The sequence below is a fragment of the Amyelois transitella genome, chromosome 5, assembly GCF_032362555.1.
Source record: "Amyelois transitella isolate CPQ chromosome 5, ilAmyTran1.1, whole genome shotgun sequence".
Taxonomy (NCBI): Eukaryota; Metazoa; Arthropoda; class Insecta; order Lepidoptera; family Pyralidae; genus Amyelois; species Amyelois transitella.
Window position 1 is genome coordinate 7,825,256 of NC_083508.1, and position 22,175 is coordinate 7,847,430.

The following is a 22,175-nucleotide window of genomic DNA, read 5'->3' on the forward strand; positions in this document are numbered from 1 at the left end:
CACTTTATTTAGGGTTGTGATGTTTAGATTTCTCCACACTACTTCACACCGTTGTTATTTCGATTGTTTCATAAATAGACATTTATGTGGAGCAGTGTACTCGACGATTCCGTGCATAAGATTGCTTTTGCCTTTAACTACCTATTAGTTGCCTTATTCATGGAACTGCTAGCACAAATCGATAAACAGTGCAATTTATCCACATCAAGCTTTTAAATATTCATAGCCAACGTTGGTATTTATTTTCTCCTGTTGTTATACCATGTTTTTCATTTTAAGGGTGTCGTAGAAAAATCGCAAAAGCGAAAACCTTAAAGTTTCGTCATGTCTCTTTGTGTTTCCTTAGCTCACAGCCAACGTAATTATTAATTTCAATTTACCTAGTGACCCATCACTCTTTCAAGACTGTTAGCTCTGTCTTCCTTGCATGGGATATAGATGTGATTATTTATGTATGCATGTTATTAATATCTTACGAACTATTATCGTGAAACGCCTATTTTTTTCGAGTTTCTGTGATTTGTTTTTCATACATAGTTACATACATACATATAATCACGTTTGTATCCCTTGAGGGGTAGACGGAGCTAACAGTATTGAAAGGCCAGGTTCAGCTGTATGTGGTAATGATGGAATTGACATTCAAGAAGTGACATGTTGCTAACCCATCGCGTAATAGAAAAATCCCAAGTTTATTAGCCTTTCCCTTAGTCGCCTTTTAGGACAACCATGGGAAAAATATGGAGTGGTCCTATTCTAAAGTTCTAGGAACCACACGGCACCAGAATCAATAAAAAAATAATCATTCTGTCCATGATTTTGATGAGACTTAGGTATTTATTTAGTTGAAAAACAATGGAATAAGGTATCGCGGTAAATAAACAAAAATTTTTTTACAAGAAATGTCATAACATTGAATTAAAACAGATACCTACATTTTATATAGATATGTAAAATATCAGACACAAGTCTCGAACTTACTTCGAGGCTAACTCAATCTGTGTAATTTGTCCCGTATATATGTATATTTTTTTATTGGCTTGGGTTATATATATCATTAACAGAGCACGCGAGCGACGTCGCTGGTTTGTTTAAGTAACATATAAAAGACATCAACGCATAAAAAATGACAAAAATACTCGGTTAAATTTTACGGAATTGTAGGAGAGACAATACTTTAACATTTTGTGTGATTGAAAGAAAGATTTACATTTATTATATTAAGATTATAATTTCATTTTACAATTAATAAGTTCGGATATGGTTTATTTGTAGTAGGTAAATGTTAATATGAAATGTACTTATGTATGTTACAGTAAATGATATGAAAACGCCAAAAACCGACAAGTTTGGCGATTGATAGTTTATGAATTGCTGCTTAAGCGGGTGGCTATTTTGCGGAAACCATTACTGAGTTTTTAGAGTTAAAACAGGATAGGAACCAGTAGAGGAAAATGTGGATAACAATTGCACAAATATCTACCTATCTCAGTTTTGGTCAAATTCGGGCAAAGAATATCGCGTGGCAATGAGTCAACCTTTTTTGTACATTTTTAAAGTTCAAATAATTAAATAAATAACTTGATAGAAGCTTATGAAAGTAGAAGAAGATTTCTTTTAAATTAAGCAGAACCTACGTAATTATGTTTGTCGTGTTTATCATTCTCGATGCTTTCTGTGTACATAAATATCTAAGTAAAAAGAACGCCTACGAGTAATTGGTGCTCCTGAAAAACATATCCGAACTAAATAATACCCATATAAAAACCAAGTAACGAAATAAATGTTTATTACTAGGTACTTGTTACAGCATGGAAATAAAGTGCTGTAAAAAAATAACTACTTATGCAAAGTTGTAAGTCGATTATCTGTAATATTATCTATACATATAATAAAACAGTAAAAGTATTTTGTCTGTACATTTAGTATTTTTGACTGAAATGGATAGAGGGACACTTAGAATGAATAATAGAAAGCAAAATTTTTTTTTTAAAATTTCTTGTCTGTCTGTCTGTCTGTATGTATGATCACGATTATCTCCGAAAGTACTGAACCGATTTACTTCAAACTTTCACCAATTGCTTTGTTTTACTCAGAATAACATTTAAAGTTTGTTTCATCAAAATCGGTTCACTAAAAAAAAGTTATCGACATTTGAATGAACTCAAGGCATCAATTTGCCTGCAAATAAGTTACGAAATTAAAAATTTCAAAGTCATTTATCATTATACGACAGCATTATACCTATAACATATAAATATAAGTGAAAGGCGACTAAGGGATGGGCTTAAAAACTTGGGATCCTTTTTTAGGCGATGGGCGAGCAACCTATCACTTTTTGAATCTCAATTCTGTCAATAAGTCAAATAGTTGAACGTGGCCATTCAGTCTTTTCAATCCTGTTGGCTCTATCTACCCCGCAAGGGATATAGACGTGACCATATGTCTACTTTAATTTTGACACCACCGCAACGGCCTCGATGGTCCAGTGGTTAGCCCGTGACACTGTGAAGTTGGCGGTCCAAGTTCGAATCCCAACAAAAACAATATATTTTTTTTTATTAGGTATTGTTTTTCTTCTTATTAAATCAAAATACTTCATATAATAAAACGGTAAAAATATTTTGTCTGTACATTTAATATTTTGACTGAAACGAATAGAGAATTTTTTTTAAAATTTTTTCTCTGTCCCTCTGTATCTGACTGTATGATTAAGATTCAACTCCAAATTTACGCAGACGAAGTCGCGGGCAACAACTAGTCTGTAATAAGTATCTAAGAAACTTTTAATAACTTACTTAGCTTTTGCTAGTTTTACTTGGCGTGGAGTCAATTTCAGGTTCTAATGATAAATTAGGTTTTAATTAAATTTCGTTTAATTATCCACAAAGTACTTTTATTAAATAATAAATTTCATATAAGTCAATAATAATGAAAAGATGACTAGTATTTGTAAATGTTCACAGCGTTTTTGAATGGCCAGATCTTATGAAATTTGTTTAAATAAGAGGGGAAATACCGGAGTAAAGGTAAACCGCAAATTATGTGTTTATGCCAAAATTGTGAAAGTAGATAAGTCGGCATAATTCAATATTAGATGGAGGTTGGTTAAACCAACTTTATAATATTTGGAGTCTCAATCAGTTATGAAACTCAAAGCAAATTGGATTTGATTGGACAAATTTATCTTTGTACTTGTATTATTGTTTGATTAAGTTGAATATATACTTAGGTTTAAAGATCTTTATTTGACTCATAAAGTTTCTCGTATACTTCTAAGCAGTAAGACTGCACGGGCAGAGAATCATATTGTTTTTGCAAATTAAGGCTACATCAAATAAGTTTTGCGTAGTCGCGTTATTTGTTCGTGCGTTAAATGTTCTAAAAATGACGTGTGTCTTAAGAAACTTTTATGAAAAAAATTGATTTCTGTGATGACTTTGCGTGGAATGCCAGACAGAAAGAATTTATGGGCGCAGGGGAAGGCCTGTTTTTATTTCAATACTCACAGCTCTTTGGTACAAAATATCAGGTAGATTATATGTACGATTCTCGTTAAGTATAGTTATAGTATTCATAATTTGCGAAGACGAATTTTCGTGATATTTTATCGTACAGTTTAAACAAATTTTCCCTTGCGTAGTGATGTGTTTCGGGCGTGCCTTAGTACACCAAACGTGCCCTACGATATACCTTCCTACGTGGTCTAATATTTCGAAACCTTATTCTTTGTTAATAATAATGAAGATCTGCGTCGTTTCATCACAGTTTGCTCGTTGAATAATAACGTCCGGTTGAATGAACCATTGCATTTGTGTCCTTGTTTTCTGTGATTTTCCATAGCGGCACGTGCTAGGTGCTAGTTTACTAGACATCTCATTCTTCATGCAAGCTCATACAATATTTTTTCGCATGATTGAACATGTCAATTAATTACGTAGAATGTTATCAATTTCAGTACTAAGCTTTGTTATTATTTATAACCAAAAATATCTCGATATTACTAGTTTTAGATTCGTCTGAGTCATACTTGTATTAATTATACAATATTTAATAACTTTTGTTGTGTGTCTATAAATTAGTTGTTGAGATTTTATCTACATTATTACTCTTTTTTTATGAAATAATTATTTGTAAAACCGGGCCTTAGCTCCATAGGTAACAGCCGAAGGGTTTAGTAGGAAATAAGGAGAGGGAGTGACTTGTGAAAAAAAAATCACCTAGTAATTGTTTCTGTGTCATATATTATCACTTTTTTATTTTGGGAAATTTCAGTGGACTAAAAGCTATTGGTACACTTACCAAGTCATCAAGTCACTGACTTATGTTAGTAAATATTGTAGATTATCCTTGAGCCTATAGGCAAACTACAGATTTATTATATTAGGAATAATATATACTGAGATAATTCATGGTTCTTTCGAGGTTACAACATTTTTGGCCAATGAGTTAGTACCCTAACTTGAAAAGAATGATATTTGATTCAATTTAATTAATTCGACACAGCCTCAAGGCGCCGCGTTGAGAGTCGCTTAGTAGACTAGTGGAACATAATTCTGTTATGTTTTTAATACGGTTATTTTTTTTGCTGGTGACCCGGATCGTGTTTAGTTGAGCCCTTCATTTGCTGCAGCACGACAAGCAAGTTTAGTTACAAGATCTCTAAGTAATGAATTAACTTAGTGGTAATAAGGTAACCTACATTGGTTAACTTTAAATTGGATTAGTAACAAAATATTCGTAGCGTAGACGAAAAGTCATCTCATTTTGAGTTAATGAAATGATTTTTTTGTCTTCTTTATGACGATGCTTGTTGCGGATATTATCTCTGTTAATATTTTGACGCATGAGGCATACCTACGTGAATTAATATTTTTTAGAAATTTTGATGAAGCTTGCTGACGATATGTATCAATTAATTGTTTGGACTAAACTTATTGCGAATATAAATAATTTTGACTATAAAGATATTCCGTTGTGATTTTATAGTCATTTACATCAACTTATGTGCAAATAACTTAAAAAATTTAAAAAACTAATATAACTTCCATCTCTTCAGTCGTGGTCAAAGACGAATCATTCCAGGGATATCTTAATCAGGACAAAAACGTTAATGAATAGACTATTGTTTTCATTACTAGTGATATCCGTGGCAGTTCCAGATATTTCTCTTTGTAACTGTTATGGAAACTTGACGGATAATGAGGATACGATAGCATTAAATTACATTGGACAACAGTTCGTGGCACCAAATAATTATCAGAACAGGTGATCCTCCGGAATGTCGAAAATGCTAAAGGATCGAAGGAGCTTCCAATTCCCAAAAATTCTATTGCATGCATCCTTATGATGTGCTTTTACAAAATGAACTCTTGAACGTTTTCAATTTTTATCATCAGCTAGTTTAACAGAATAATATTTTACAGTTGCTTTAGAGTTGTAAATATTTTACGAAACTCTGGTTGCGAGTCCAGTGGAATCTTTTTTGAAGAATATAAATTAGCGATGCTTCACTGATTTGGATGTAGAAAAAATATCTATTATTCCTAATTAAAATGTGTATGACTCTAACGGATCATCATATATGTATCCAACGATTACTTTCTTCAAGTTTAAGTATGAATACTTGTTTATGAATCGCCATGTAATCATGTGGGCAACAATAGCTACTTGCTAGGCCCATTCGTATCACCATTCAATCAGTGCGCATACGCAAGAAACTGGCCGCACATGCTGAATATGAAATGCACGGAGTTTGTACCTATGTCACTTTTCGTCAGAAGTTTGCATTTTTGAGCTCGGCCATTGACCCTAGCATTGCGTAGGCTAGCTACTTTCTCTTGGTGTTGGACGAGAGGCGCGGTCGCGGAGGGGGTCCTGCCAAATTAAGTGCGTGAAAGGCTCTGTACAGCTGTTCTGGCAGGGTTTCAACTGGGAGACTTCTTGATAACGCATCTCAGCTAGCGGGACACTTGTGTCAAAAGACGTTGACATGGAAACCGATATAAGCGGGCTGCAATATAATAAGAGCTTTTAAAATAAATTTAACTGACTTCAAATCGCAAAATTATAAATTTTACATTTTCGATTCTATGATGATGACGACAAAATGCAATAACGGAAAAGTTTTAGGGTGTTAAAAATAATAATATAAAATAATAATACGATAACCATAAATTTTAAGACTACCTACCCTCGATATATTCAAGCTCCCAACATCCGATCTTGACATGATGAATATGGGTCCGCGTTTTCCTCGTGGATCCACTGATATCTACAACTATTTGTGTCTACCTCGGAAATATACCCTTTTATATACTAGTTGCACGCCATGAATTACCTTGGTCTCACCATAAAATTGGGATTTTTTTTATATAAATAAATATATGTATAGGGGACAAATTACACAGATTGAGTTCGAAGTAAGTTCGAAACTTGTGTTACGAGATACTAACTCAACGATACTATATTTTATAATATATACATACCTATATAGATAAACATCCAAGACCCAGGCCAATCTGAAAAAGTTCTTTTCTCATCATGCCCGGGCCGGGATTCGAACCCATTATGTAAAACATATTAAATTAATAATAAAAACACCTGCCACTGGGATTTCGACCATTGAATCGCAAGTTGATCAGATCACTTTATAAACAACTAAGTATTTATATTTTGACATACTTACTAAGAATATGTATTGATATTTGTTAGTTTGTCGTGTTGTAAAATGGATGTAAGAGCCATAAAATCCGCCATTTCAAAAAGACGGAGACTATGTCTAAAAAAATTTCTAAAATCGATTCATAATTAGAGTATCTAATCGTGTCACTTTGAAATCTTTAAAAATGTGCCTCTTATCTATTAAGTACCTACTGATCCTTTCTATTACAGAAATTGGAATATACTCCTACTTAAATAATTTCGATTTATGTTTAAGAGCTTAACTTTATTCACCATATCCACTTGTATCTGTCTTGTTATCGATTTCCATTCTGTTTTAGAGTGCACGATGTGAAATATGTTTAATTTAAATTTGTGTTTGAATGATAAATACACAGGCATGGCCAAACCAAGTCTATGCGCTCTAGGATGAGAATGATATCCTACTACTATTATAAAGGCGAAAGTTTGTATGGATGTATGGATGTTTGTTACTCTTTCACACAAAAACTACTGAACCGATTACCATGAAATTTGGTATGTAGGTAGCTGAAGACCCAGAATAACACATAGGCTACTTTTTATCCCAGAGTTCCCGCGGGATTGATAGGGTTTCCATGCGGACGAAGTCGCGGGCGGCCTCTAGTTTTAATATATAGTTATTAGTAGGCCAAAAACCTTAATGTTGCCATTTATAATTTATACGTCATCAATTGAATCAAGCGGCCGAGGATCGCTTCCGGGATTTATGACTCAAATTCAAGCACATTATCACAATGCTTCAGATATTGACAGTATTAAGCTAAAGAGTTGTATAAGCACTACGACACTTTCTACGCCTTCTTGTAATCAGAATAAGTAAAGAAGTGAACGGAGAAATGGTCAACGTTTAACGGTTGATTAAATTGAAACAATAAAACGAGTAATGCAGGTTTCAGTTGAAAACCCAGTTCTGCAAATTGTAAGTTCTGTTACTTTTACGTTACTCTGTTTGTTTACTTTGCGCGTTTCTGATTTGAAATATTTTTGTAGTAATACTTTACATCAACTTAAACATATGTAGGTGTATCTTCATCTCTTAATATAGTTGTAACATGACAATGACTGTGTACATGGGAAAAATACCGAATCATATTCGTATAAATGTATTTATTAATATCTTTAAGTCATGGCTTTAAGTTATTGCTATCATTCTAGATAAAATGCACATAAGGGGATGATCGATTACAAATTAGTTTAAGAACATTCCGATTCAATCATAGATTAACCGTTCATTTTGCATAGTCCCTAAAGAAATGTCAATAAAAATCACTTGCATGTGTTGTTAAAGTGTGATTATGATAAGGTTGTTATTTTACATCATTTTCCTACCTTTTTTATATTATTAAATAAGTTTGATAATGTCTCGAATAAAAATATTAGTTCAATTTGAGATAGGTATCGATATAAGAAGGAGCTGTTAAACCCGATAGAGGATTAACAGCAGTGCGTTATGACTGTCACGCACGCTGCGTGCACGCAACGCGTCGTATCTTACGTTACGAAAAACGCGACGTCGCCACAGGAATACCAATCGGGCTAAATTGGGCAGCTCACAAAGGTCGAAGGCAAAATTATTTATAAAAATTGCGAAACATCTACGTAAAAAAGAGTTGGTACATTGGACGTGCCGTCAACGCAACGTTCTCTCTTTTGAAGGTTACGAAGCTGTGAGGGTACCGTTAAAACAAAACTGTCATCAGTCAGGGGAACTAGTTTAACAATGGCTCCATAGTGTAACTGTAATTTGTAAAGGTGCACTTTCTAATTATGTAAGTAATCTGCTGCGGCTGTAAAAATAAGAAAAATGCGTAGCACTCTAGCTGATCGTTTTTCTTTTTCATATTCGCAGCGATAATAATTACTAATTTAGTGTTCTTTGTTTAGTTACATAATCTATCATATCTATAGTTAAAAAAAAACACTATGAAATCAGCGAACTAAATAGCGGAATAAAAAATGTCGATTGCAAGTTTTCAGTGCTACGAGTCGTAGTAAGGCGCTACGAGCATGCGGCTAGCTGCGGCGGGCGGCCGCGCGTAGTGCGCTCACGCACGCATTTTGGCCCGCAGAGTGTGGTTGGCCGGGGTCGGGTGTCGTATTTCTAGAGCATTGAACCTCTGCAACCTTGTGCGTTGAGACCGACCGCTCTCTGCGCGCTGACGCAACTGCTCCAGCCCCTTCTCTACTCGCTCGCATAATTATTCCTTCAGGGCACACCCGTTCATAATAACGGCCACAATGAACAATTTGGATGATAGCGTTAATCGTTTCATGAAAGGTTGATCGTAATTGAAGGTTCTTTGATTTTACGCAATGCGAAGATCACGCTCGGATAATCAGATTGTTCTTGTTAACACGAATTCGTTAATTACGTTACATTTAAAACGTTCATAATCGACATGATTTTAATTGCATTTTTGCTTTATTGATATTTATAATGAACAGCAGATACAAACAGTTGAGCGACTTACTAATTCATTGTTAGTACATTTGCAATCGGCACGTGAAGATCTAACGAATCTAATTAGCACTCTCGAGGGTTGCAGCGAACAATGCAACGAGTCGTTGAAAAGTCGAGGCGGTGGGACGCTAACGAACCTCGCACTCCGCAAATAGTCCGCGAGAAGTGCGAAATGATCAGGGGCTACAATTGGCCGAGAGCGTTGCGTGGTGACGCTTACGTAAACCGCTGACATAACCGAGTCGACGACCGCTGCTTGCGCAACCACCGCCGAACCCGCAACCCCACGCCTCCTCACCACCGCTATTCCCCACCAACGCGAAAATTACCTAATTGTACCCAAAATACATCAAAAGGACACTGCTCCATGGCCCGAGTTTGCGACATCGGCTATCATTAGTACAACAACCTTCTGCCTAGGTAGGTGGCGGACGATGTAGGAGCGTTTAGCTTAAGTTCACTCCAATTGACATTTTGATATGTAAATGATTTTAAATATTTTGATGCTTTGCTAAAGGTGGCTGGGATTGTAGAGCAATAATATTGTCATGATAGTCCATTGTTTTATGTAGGCGCGAACGTCAAAGCATCATAATATGATATAACCACTATTAAGCACTAACATAGAGGTCTTATCATTTTACAACGCGGTCATTTAGATTTGGCTGTTGCATTCTTCACAAGCTTCAGAAACCGCATCGTGAATTTGATTATAGACGGGATTGTGTTTATGAAACGTGACGTATGTGTTACAGTTATCCTTAGAAAACGAAAGTGATAACTAAATGCGGGTCCGGTCATCGACCCCGGACGGGTCGTCGACCGCGCCAAACTGCAAAGGCCGTTTGTGAGCGCGGAGGCCGCGCGCGCGACATTAGCCGCCCGCCGGACGCGCCCGCGCACCCGTATTGCACATCGCGTAGTATACCTCAACTCGACCCACTGTTGCTGACCACCTGTGTTTTTAACCGTTAAATATAATAAAAGGGAAAGTTATAGATCAGAGATACGCGTTCGTTTTATTTAAATATTGAACGGCTATAATTCGTCCAGTAGGTGTAAAGTTTTAGAATCCATATACATAATTATTCTCACCAAATGTAACGAATAATTTTCATCATGGTTCTCCAAAAGTCTTCTGTTGGAACCGAAAAATTAGAGCAAGAGATGAAACATATAGGCCTTATAAACCAGCCTCAGGATCTGGATTAATTTCTGAATGTCACATGGTGCTTGTCCTTCCTAGCGTTAGTCCTGGTTACATACCTACACACTTCTTTGAAGAGTAGCTCAGAGTGCGCCCTTTGACCGATGATCTTAAAATGGGTAAGTGAGGTTTTTTGCGACTCTCGTTTGACCTTCGCAACCTCTGTAGGGACACCTTACTTATATTGAATTATGGAAAAGGTCCACTAGATGAATGTTAGGTACATTACATACTTATTACCTTAGTGCCTTTTACGACATTCATGAAATTTTTTTTTAACTTATTTTATTGTATGAAATAAATAAATTTGACAGTGCTTAGAATTTCGCACTATCCATAGCAACATTTAAACCACTTCAACACGTCTGTGTGAAAAGGTAGTAAATTTTGAATGCTCTCCATATAGAATAATTAAATTTTTGATAAACATAGGTACTTATAATGTTGATATTTACCTACTTAAGTATTACCCCTTTATAGAACAAAACATATTTCTGAATAGTATACCTACCAGAGCAAAATTCTATGTATCAATAAGTAAAGCATACCTACTCTAAAAAGTCATGATACTCATCCAAAACTAAAAAACCGACCTCATAAGTAAGCTTAATCTAAAAAAGTGTGACGGGATATAGATAGGTATACTGCCCTCTTTTGAACAATTCACACTTAACTGAGTGCAAGCGTACTAACTTCGTTATGGGTTTGTCATTGAGCCGCCGTGCGGCCGGCGCTATGTGGCCGACTCGCCTCAACTAGGCCGCGCTTCCACAACGGGTCTCGACTTTTTGTTCGTGATGATGCGGAACAGAAGAGAGAAATTCGGCGAGAAAATGCAGCACTCTTTAAGGAGGACACGGTCACGAGGAGTCATCGGCTTCGAACTCGATGAATGTGGAGCGAGCGATGTGTTTCTCTTTGGCCTGGCCGACCTGTCCCACACTGCCATAACCACCAAAATATTAACGTTTTTAGCACTTGCAATACTTACATCGTCATACCGACTATGTGTCACTAAGAGCTCTCGACACGCCCTTTAGGTTGTTGTTAAACGGTACGTGAGACGTTGAAGCTGTGTTTCACGTTCGTTAACAGTACTGCGTATGTTGATTTCGTATACGATAAACCGACCTTATGTTGCAATTGCAAACTGCTTTCTTCTGTCAACAAAATAAGCATCAGTGGTATTGTTCGGCCAAAAAATGGTAAAAATAGCCCATTATATTTTCGAAAGCACCAAGTCCTTATGTAAGAGTTCAACGTGACACTTGCGTGAGGCAGCGCGAGCCCGTTCAGCGCGCCACTTTCCTTACACCTCAATATTTGGTTAACTCTCTATGTATTTTCGTTTCCAGTATTTTAACTGACAGATAATGGACTAGATCTACAAAATCAAACAATAATCTATGAAAATTTTGAGTATATTTTTAATGACATAATTACTGTGAAATTAAAATTAATGAAAACAATACAAACTGACCAGTAATAATAGGAGGTTTCATTACAAAATATTTCGTTTAAACTCCTTGCAAAATTAATGAACATTTTTATAAATTCTATTTGTACTTACAGTAACATCGAAAGTTATTTACAAGCCTCACATGGTCTGGTTGATCGTGAACAATACCTAAAGGTAATTTAACGTAGCAGATTCAGATGTATTGATATTTTGTTAATTATATAAGTATGGACCTTATACCTAGCTTTGCCATATCTGGATTGTAACTGTTCTCCACAATGTGTAGAGGATGCAAATGCGAAAAATGTCAGAAGAATGATATTATTAAAGTGAATTTTTCATATACTTAAACTTTCAAGATAAACAAAACTATCCATCTAATTTCTCAAGACAGTCTACCCGTGAATATCCACTATGCATTATCAGCAACTATCTCACCTACATACTTGGGCCATGCCTAACTCGCCTACGTGAAAATTGCCGCGGTGTTGATATGTCGGACCCACTCAGCTGATAATAAAAGCTGATGGATGCGCAGGCGCGTATGTTTGTGTTGGCAACGGGTCGAGTGTCGTTCGGAGAAGACTTTCTGTCAGCAGGCTCACCATTCGCGGGGTCAACGACCTACTGCTTCGTTATACATTTGGCGAACAATGATTTGGAGTGGCGAGGTGAATGGCCGCGCTCGGAGGGGCTGAGCGTGGGCAGTTATTGACCCATATTGGAAGTGAAATGTAGATCAGTGGGTGAGAGCGGCGAATTTCGCCGCAGCGAAGTGCGCCCGCGGTTGCGTGCTTGCGCTGGCGCACGCGGGCCTAGAGCGCGCACTTTGTTCCGTCGCCGTTATGATATGTATGTTTATTATTGAGAAGACATTCCATTCGATGAACTCAAGTTGTTATGCTATCTGATTCTTAAAAAAACGTCCCCGGCCCAATATATTATGTTCGAATGCTATCTCGTTCCACTTTCGAGTACCAATGATACTTTTCGGAGTTAGGTATTGACATAGGTAAAGTATCTATAATTTGTAACCGATGTTATTATCAACATGCATATTCTGGTGACTGGATGTCAAATCCAAGTTGGGAAAATAAATAATTTAACGAATAAATGAAGGTCAGAAGCCAGTTTATGATTTGCTGAAATAGTTTCACTGATAGAAATTATCTTTTCAATAAAAACAATAAATAAGACCTACCTTATCTTTCTGCGGATATGGAAGCAATTAAGCAATAATATGACAATATTACCTAATCCAAATAAGGATTATTGTTTTATACAAAAATTACCAGTTACCTAAGTGTGTCTATTAATATCTACTTACACGATTCGTACAATAAAGTTAAGGTAGGTACCCAATGGTTAATATTATTAATATGTAAAATTCTAATAAACCGAAATATCGTAGGTCAATACATATCTTCTTATTTAAAATTCGTTCATGACAGTTGTTAAAGAATTTTCTGTTTTACACTATTTAGACAGACAAAAAGAAAATGTACTTATATGGTTGAAATTGGAGAAACATGTTCACTCAACAAAGTATTGACATGGTTAAATTTAAGGTCCAGGAAATTACAAGGAACAAATTTTGTCTGACCTATTTCGACACGTGTGAACTTAAACGAATTTCGGGCTCAGAAATAATGGAAAATGCTTTATTGCCTCTCAAAACAGTTATAAACGATTCTTTGTCCAGTTCCAGACACATAAAAAGCGCCAAATATCTGAACGGGACAATATTTCTACCAGCCAAATAACGGGATGTTGGAGAGCAAAACTTTCGCGTGTTGTTTGGGATAGAACAAAATATACAAGAGTTATTCCCTCGACTGGCAACTCGCCTAATTAATTGATATGCCAATAAACTATAAGCATTTCCCTAGTATTTACTACTAAAAAGTTTTTTTTACGAATTCGCTATCTCATGTACTTATAATAGGTATATCTCTGTATAACTATCTCTATTAGACTATATTTGTCTTTGAAGATGAAATGTTTGAATATACTTGTTTAATTAAGTTTTTGGTTTGGTTTGGTGTCTTCTTCTTCTTTAGTTTATACTGACATAAACAAAGGAATTATTATTATCAATTGCCCCCTTGATCCATCAGTACCACTCCGATAAATTAAGACAACACGAATACTGTTATGTATAATTTAAAGAAAAGAAAGCGGTAGTCGCTGCATTGCTAAAACTGACTTACCCATTATAGGATCACGATCATAGGATGTACTTCCCTTGGGCCGCTAAGTATCCAGAAACATAGCGATGTTACCAGAACGAAGAAGAAGAAAAAAACATCTTCATAAAAACCCTCTAAATAGAATATTATAAAATAAAATATAGCAAACCTAGCTTTTTTACATCTTATTTATATCTCAAGTTGGAAATAGGCTTTATTGGCTTTTATTGCCAGCGAAACATTTTTATTAGCGCGGCCCGATTCATTCACTTGTAGGGTTTAGCGGGACATGACTTTGTCGTCGTGACATGTTTTGGTTTCCGCTCTATCTAAAGCGAAATGGCAAATGTGCTTGCCCCAAATAAACTAAGTAGAAACAATAATATTTAGTGGTGTACTCGTATCGTACAATCACTCCGAATGTATTAGAGCTTGAATAGAACAACGAATTCTTAAAGACATGAAAAAGCTAGTTAAACGTATTAGTGAAAGACTTTGAATTGAAATGAATTATTTTAGTGACTGTATAGAGAAGGTATCGTATGCTGAAATTGAGATTCTGAGAAAAAAGTCTTGTTGGTGTTCTAGTCGAAATTTCTTTAAAATAACCAAATGGTTAATTAGTCAAAAAAAATTTACGCATTTTACTTCCGAAAAATAAACATTTCCCAATTTTCTTTCCACGATTCTAGATAGATAGATCTAGATAGATAGACGTAGATAGATATTATCAAACAAACCGGATGGTTGCAATGAAGAGTACCTATTGTGTTCTAAACACTTAGCATGAGTAATGGTATCGCGGCAATTTCTCACAGCGTGAGGCGCGGCTCAGCTTAGTATCGATTGCTAATTCTCGGAAGGGCTATAAAACGCCCGAGAGTTCTAATTATAGCGTAGGAGCAGCAAACACCTTATGTCACGTCGCATACAAGGTTACTATAGCGAGAAAATTTGTTCAGACTGGTTTCCGAAAGCGGGTAGAAGAAAGTACTTTTACTGAGAGTAGACGCGGAGTGGCACAGTTTCCACGGGTATACGTGCTAGTGCTTGTGCACATTCACTACCTAGGCGCTAGGCAGTTAATAGGCTTTCCTTCCGTAGCATGTTGTAGTTCAAATCATATTTATATTATAAATGCGAAAGTTAGTGAGTATGTATTAATGTTTGTTACTTACAGCGATTCGTAACGAAATGGTACTTTTTGTAAAGTCGCTACATTATTCTTTCACTAAAAGCTAGGAATTAACTTGTATATTAATACCATATAGGTGATATTTAATACGCGGGTGTAGTAAGATACTCGTATAGTTTAAGAAGATAATAAGGAATTATGAAATTTACTTAAGATAAGTCATATTTTAAATTTTAAAACATTTTTTGACATTTGTTTTCTTTCAAAAAACTGACTGGGGTTGTAAGTAAAAACAAAGAAGTTGATAGATTTATTGAAGAGATAAATATTCGAAACTAAAATAAGTTGTCATGTAGAACAAATTTTATTAGTATTGACAAGACTAATACAAGTTTTTCACTATGATTGTCCTAGCGTTGCATATGTAAAAGTGAATAATCGACTAAAAATTTATCAGTCATCAGTTTGTGAAGTGATCTTTGGAACCTATTAGTAGGATGTTTGTGGGGACCATGGACTAGATATTGATTTATTAAGATAGTCTCAATAAATGTTATGACATTTTAAACAATCGTTTTTCCGGTTTAGATTTCCGATCAATCAGAATAATGTCTTGCTCATAAGAATAGCATATACTGCGACTGAACGGTCTGGTCAGGTCAAGGGTACCTACTTGCTTGAAGAGAGTTATGAATTAATGAGAGCTTGCATGAAGAGGGTTATAAATGTAGATGAAGCGAAAGGTGTGTAGTAAAGTAAGCAGAGACTAAAAGGTAACATAATTTTTTGATTTAAAATATTCGGATTTGACACTAGCAGGACATTCTTATAAAAAAATTGAGTAGAAGTTTTTAAAATATTTTAATAAATTCACAAATTTTATTAATGTTGATAAAAATCATTGCTAATGTGACTTTTTGAGTATGAAAGTCAGACATAACAAACAGAGTAATAAAAACAAATACTAATATGTAATAATAGCGACAACGGAAGTATCAGATAAAGTATTTATAGTCGGATTTCATTAAGATTCGATACGAAAGGTTTGATAAGATTTAAGCTTATTTGTTATCATCTCTATGCATATAAATACCAAGAGAAAATTCAGTTACAGCATAGTTTGTGCAAAAATTTCTTACGAATGTAAGTACGAAACGTTAATTTTCTGTCTGTCTGTCTGTCTTTTTACATGAAATCTATTATTATATTCGATGAAGTATACTTGATCGATGATTATAATTTTACCCATAAATTTTCCGTGGATGTCGTAAGAGGCGACTAAGAGAAAAACTAATCAACTTGAGATTCCTCTTGTAGGCGATGGGTTAGCAATCTGTCACTATTTGAATCTCAATTCCATCATTTAGACATAGCTCTAAACGTGGCCATTCAGTCCTTTCAAGAGTATTGCCTCTAACTACCCCGCAATGGATATAGACGGAAATGTATGTACATGAAAAATATATGTAAGTAAAGTAATCCTTTTTTAAATTTAGTGTAAACATATATGTAACAACCAATTTAAGAACCATAAAATAAAAACTTCTTATTTTGCTTCAGCAAACCATGAGGACCTATGTGGCTTTATTCGCCTTCGTGGCTGTTGCGGTGGCCAACCCCCTGCCCTTGGTGCAGCTCGTCATCAACATTGACGCTCTCGGCACGTCCGGACAACCCGAAGTACCGCCGAGCCCCATAGTCGTGCCGCCTCCAGAGACCGACCCCAGCCCCGTAATCATCGTGCCTTCTCCCGTTCAGCCAAGTCCTGAAATCATCCCTGACCCAGTGATTCTTCCTAGTCCCATTGAGCCTGAGATTATACCCGAGCCTGTGGTACTTCCCAGCCCCGTTGAACCTGAGGTTGTCCCAGAACCCGTGGTGCTCCCCAGCCCCGTTGACCCTGATATTATCCCGGAGCCCGTCATCCTCCCCAGTCCAGTAGACCCTGAGGTCATTCCTGACCCCGTAATCCTCCCCAGCCCAGTAGACCCTGAGGTCGTTCCCGAACCTGTCGTCATCCCGAGCCCGGTGGTTGTTCTCCCCGAGAGCCTCAACTAACCAGCTATTATGATAACCATATAAATCCTTTAACGTTACCTCCATGACAATTGCTATGAATTGTAATAATAATATTGTAAATTGTATAAGCAGACATCTAGGATTAAAATGTTCAAAACAGTTGTCAAAAATTATTTAAAGATTTTCGGTTTTTGATTTTAAATAAATATCAGCATGTAAATACCCTCTTTTCTAATTTTGTAATGAATTCCCGAGGACATTCCAGAAGACTTAAGTAATAGCATCAAATTAATAGTACTGCGAAAGGTAAGAGTCTCCCAAATGCTCAATCACATTCTACGTAATGATAGAGATTTCTGGAAGCTTCTCACCGTCGTCATCCATTTAGGGGTCATGTACTACAGCAACCATGAGTGGTAAAGATTATAAATTATGATATCAGGTTGTGTAGTATTGGTTGAACTTACACCTACACGTAAAAGAAGGAATGTAGGATATAGAGTTCCTAGGGTTGCGTGCATAATTTTTTAAAACTAATGTAAGTATATTTGCTTTACCTTTGAGAAGTATGATAGAGATTTTGAACTATCGATATTTCAATTAGTTTTACCTTGTTTTGTCCGAAAAAAAACCGATACCGTGTAAAAGAACATCCTCTTCTAGTGTCTGTAGGGTTTGAAGTCACTACCAAAATTAATGGTGATTTGTACCAGAGCCTCTCATTCTGCTGGCGTTTTCCGCTACCTAATTTATGCACTGCATCCCAGCATTACTGGTACTCTAATTATTCTGCGAACTTTTCTAGAGTAAATTATCTAATTGTCGTGTGGTTCCCGGCACTTAAGAATAGGACAATACCATATCTTTCCCATGGATGTCGTAAAAGGCTCTAAAGGAAAGGCTAATAAACTTGTGATACTTTTTGTAGGCGATGGGAACAACCTGTCACTATTTGAAACTCAATTCATTGATTAAACCATACAGCTGAACTTAGCCTTTCAGTCTTTTCGAAACTGTTGGCTCTGTCTACTCCGCACGAGTTATAAATTATACGTATGTAATTATCTTAGGGCTGTAAAAGGGCTCTCTTTTCTCGACAATTATCGAATCGGTTCAGTATCTTTAAGAGAATAGTATTTCTTAAATTTATTTATTCAAGTGACAGCCCTTTAACGAGATGAGGGACAGACAGACAGATACTGGCGTGGCGCCCTACCTGACTCATGCATTCTTAGTCGATGACGTTACATTCCAGGGATAAATGGAAAAAGTTGCGCTTAATTCCTTATTATTCCTTTTGCAGATATGGGATGACGCAAGCTTCCTCTGAGATTTCGAATGATTAAGTGAGGTGGTATTTGGTTTTACAAATTTAAATTACATAGCGTACTTAATAGAAAAATAAAACTCCTGTATGATATGAAATTTACTTATTATGGTTTGTATAACGAGTATCTTTTTTTTAAATAAAAATCGAGGACAACTTGCTGGTTTCAATCAATCCGATGTAAGAGAAGGTAAATGTAACAAAAACAAAAAGCAAGAAATAAAAAGGTTTTCTTTACTTTCTGATATGCGCCAAATTTATCGTAGGCAGTCCTTGACATTTAAAAAATAGGTGTAACGCTTGGTGTGTCACTAGGGAAATAATAACTGCAAGTTATGATCTAAAGATACTCGTTTTCTCAGAACATGCTCCATCTTCCAAGAACTGTTGTTTTTTTTATTTCCACAATGAGCGGACGTGTTCAGGTAATTGTGGTGCAGAAACTAATGGACGCATCAGTTACCATGACAGTTCGTTTTTGTTAGTATCACCTTTTAAAACCCAGTTGCTATGGTTTCTAGTGTTAAATATTAGTAATGTTGCAACAGCTACAATTGTTGATGATGATGATAAAGACAGGCATTTAGTAGGTGGGACTAATTTGTTTAGCTCTATGAGGTAGTGCCATTATCATATACACACCCTATTACCAACTTTTGTATTTGTATTGGTACTAAATGTAGGAAACTAAAAATCATAATTGGCTAAAATTTGGATATGCAATTATAATGCAATTTGTCTACCAACCTACTATTTCACTCTTCAAATAATAAAATAAACTATGTAGTTAATTGCCAATTTTGTAATAAAATTTTTAAGTATATATATTGTTATGTAAAACTTTAATTTTGGTTGTGTAATATAATAGTACAAATGTACGCATTGCGTGTTACATACGAAAAGTATTGACTTAACATTTGTAATATGTTATTTTTGTAATTTTCTCAAAACTAGATTGATTATAGAGTAGGTATATCTTACAAATATTATGTCTTTTTAAGAGAATAAAACTAGTTTAAAATACATATCTAATCATTTTATGTTAACCACATTAAAATTTGACCATTACATCCCTTTTCGCATGGATGTTGTTAAAGACGAATAAGAGAATAAGCACATATATCAAGCGTAAATTTACATGCTGGTCTGGTAACGAAAAATAAAATGGTTTAACAATCTGTTACTACTTATCTCAATTTTAATTCATCATTGCATCCAACTAAACCTGGCGTTTGAGTCTTATGCAGACTCCCGGCTCTGTCTTTGAAATGTTTGTGTTTAAATCATATGACGAACAAGAGCATTTCCGATTTCATTCTTACATTGGGATAAAAGGAAATTAATATATTACAGCTAAATACATTCGCAGATGAAAACCCGTGTGTACAATACTTATTTTTAAAATTCATTAACATGAAATTTCGACAAGGAATCTCATATAAAATTAATGAGATGCCAGAAAGAGAGGCTTGCTTTATAGTAAGTACACAGAAATTACTGTGGAAATTAAAATCTTTTTAACATTAGTACGAGTATATATATATTAATTGTTCTGTGTTTTTCCAAAACTAGTTAACCGACAAAAGTGGAACACACAACGGGCACAACTCAATTTGGGTGATTTTATTTTAATTAAGTAGTTGTTCTATATAAACATATATCCATAAAAAAAATTTATACCTACTTGCACTTTGCCAAATCTGTTAGCCTAAACTACACAAAATATTGTTATAACTACATAACTAATTGATGTTTTTGCATTATAATAATATGGTCTTACAAAGGTACATGTTTGCCGTTTGCTGTTGCATATTGCAGGTATTCTAAGACTTTACTCATAACGATTAGTTTGGGAAATACCGCGATAAAATTTAAGAAAATCGTAAATAGGCCTTTACTGGTAAGCTGTGATATTACATTGATTTAAAACCTCGATAAATATTATAGACAGATTGCATTCTACCTAAGCAAAAGACTTTCTGTATTCTCCTTATTTTATGTCAGAGGTCACGCTATCACTCCAAGTCTTGGCTCCGCCTGACCTTGCTCCACATCACCCGACCTTGTTCTCTCGGCGGCTAACGAGCACTGCTTATCGAATAGTACAGTATATTGGTGCATTAGTTGCCCCACTGCGCTTAATTGACCATTCCCTTAGGGATACGATGTCAGGCAGAACTGTATGGAAACACCGGCAATTGTTCTTTATTGACACTGTCCGGTGTAGTTGTTAAGGTTATTCGATACTAATGATTAGAAGAATAGGTTAAATTTTGTGAAGTCTGTGAGATAAGAAAAAACATGGAAATCTTAATTTATAAAAACGGAAATGCAGTACACTCACATCAGACTTACTTCTCTCTAAATACAGGCTTATTCCTAATTTAGAGAGCAGATAATTTTCCTCCTAAGTGCATAAAAACATTTATGTATAAATTTTAGTATTTTGTACTGCAGCAAATAAGTTGAATAAATAAATTTATTATTATTAAAATATTTTTTATTATACAGCCTATTTTGTCCATAGCAGTAAATAAACCTCATGTAATGCATTCCCTCTACGATCCTGTATGATTCTTTTCCAACATGGGAGTCCCGAGAGTCTTTAGCGATGTCAAAGATACCTTTTTGTATTATATCCACACAAATTTAAGGCGTACCAGTATATAATCACACTGATTCGATCAATCTTGAAACGCAGCTTGAGCGAGAGGATGGAAAACTCTGGCTAGATGTTACACTGTAAATCCGTACTTTCTAACTAGATACTACTAAATTATAACATCTGTCTAGTGAGTTCCTGTTAAATGTTATAGACATTTTCCTTATGCATTTTTTATTTATATTATAATATAATTATTATGCTTATTCATAGATATAAATAAATACATATATGTATTATAATACGTATATAATAAAAAAAGTCAGAAAAATATTGAAATAAAAACAGGCCGTATAATTCTTATTTGACAACCATGTATTTAGTACCTACTGAGTATAGTTAACCGTATTTTTTTTTTGGATATTAGAAGATAATAAAGTTTACAATAAACATTGATAATAATGACTAGTGGGGAACTCCTCCGGTATATGGCGGGTAATTAACACACTTCGTATACTAATTACTGTTAATTAGATCCTGGCGAATAACGTTACAATTTACAAAAAGACAACCCGTTTATATTTATTAAATTTTAAATAATCACGTCTTTACTCCTTATTTTGTAGACAATGGTCTCGAAAAGACTGAAAGGCCACGTTCAGCTTGATGGAACTCAGATTCAGATAGTGACAGGTTGCTAGTCTTGTGATTCTTTTTTTCAGGCTATGTGCTAGCAACTCTGAAACTTAGCCTGAGTTCTATGTGTCCATGGGCTTTGTCTACTTTGTAAAAGACGTGATAAGTGTACCGCTATTATATGAAAAAGGACAAGAGGACTGATTTTCTACTCATAGCTGATATCACAAAAAGAATTTAACGGTTGGGCATTTTCTGAAGCCCCGGAAATGTATAATTTACGAGCTTTTTATAAGAGTAGATAAACTGTAGCCTTTGTTTGGGGGTAAATAACTATGTCTATACAACAGTTTTTCAAAATATGTCGATCGATTTAGGTTTAGAGATTTAAGCATAGTTAGGTATTATTAAAAGTATGGAAGTAAGATAGAAGTA

General features: G+C 35.2%; 1 protein-coding gene across 1 annotated transcript; it reads left to right on the top strand.

The window, feature by feature from the left end:
* Positions 1-16,231: 16,231 nt before the first annotated feature.
* On the top strand, positions 16,232-17,395 carry LOC106131830 (uncharacterized). The gene is made up of 2 exons (XM_013331043.2): positions 16,232-16,299; positions 16,717-17,395. Exon 2 carries the CDS (start codon positions 16,723-16,725, stop codon positions 17,212-17,214), a length of 492 nt encoding a protein of 163 aa, XP_013186497.1. The 5' UTR covers positions 16,232-16,299; positions 16,717-16,722; the 3' UTR covers positions 17,215-17,395.
* Positions 17,396-22,175: the final 4,780 nt, after the last annotated feature.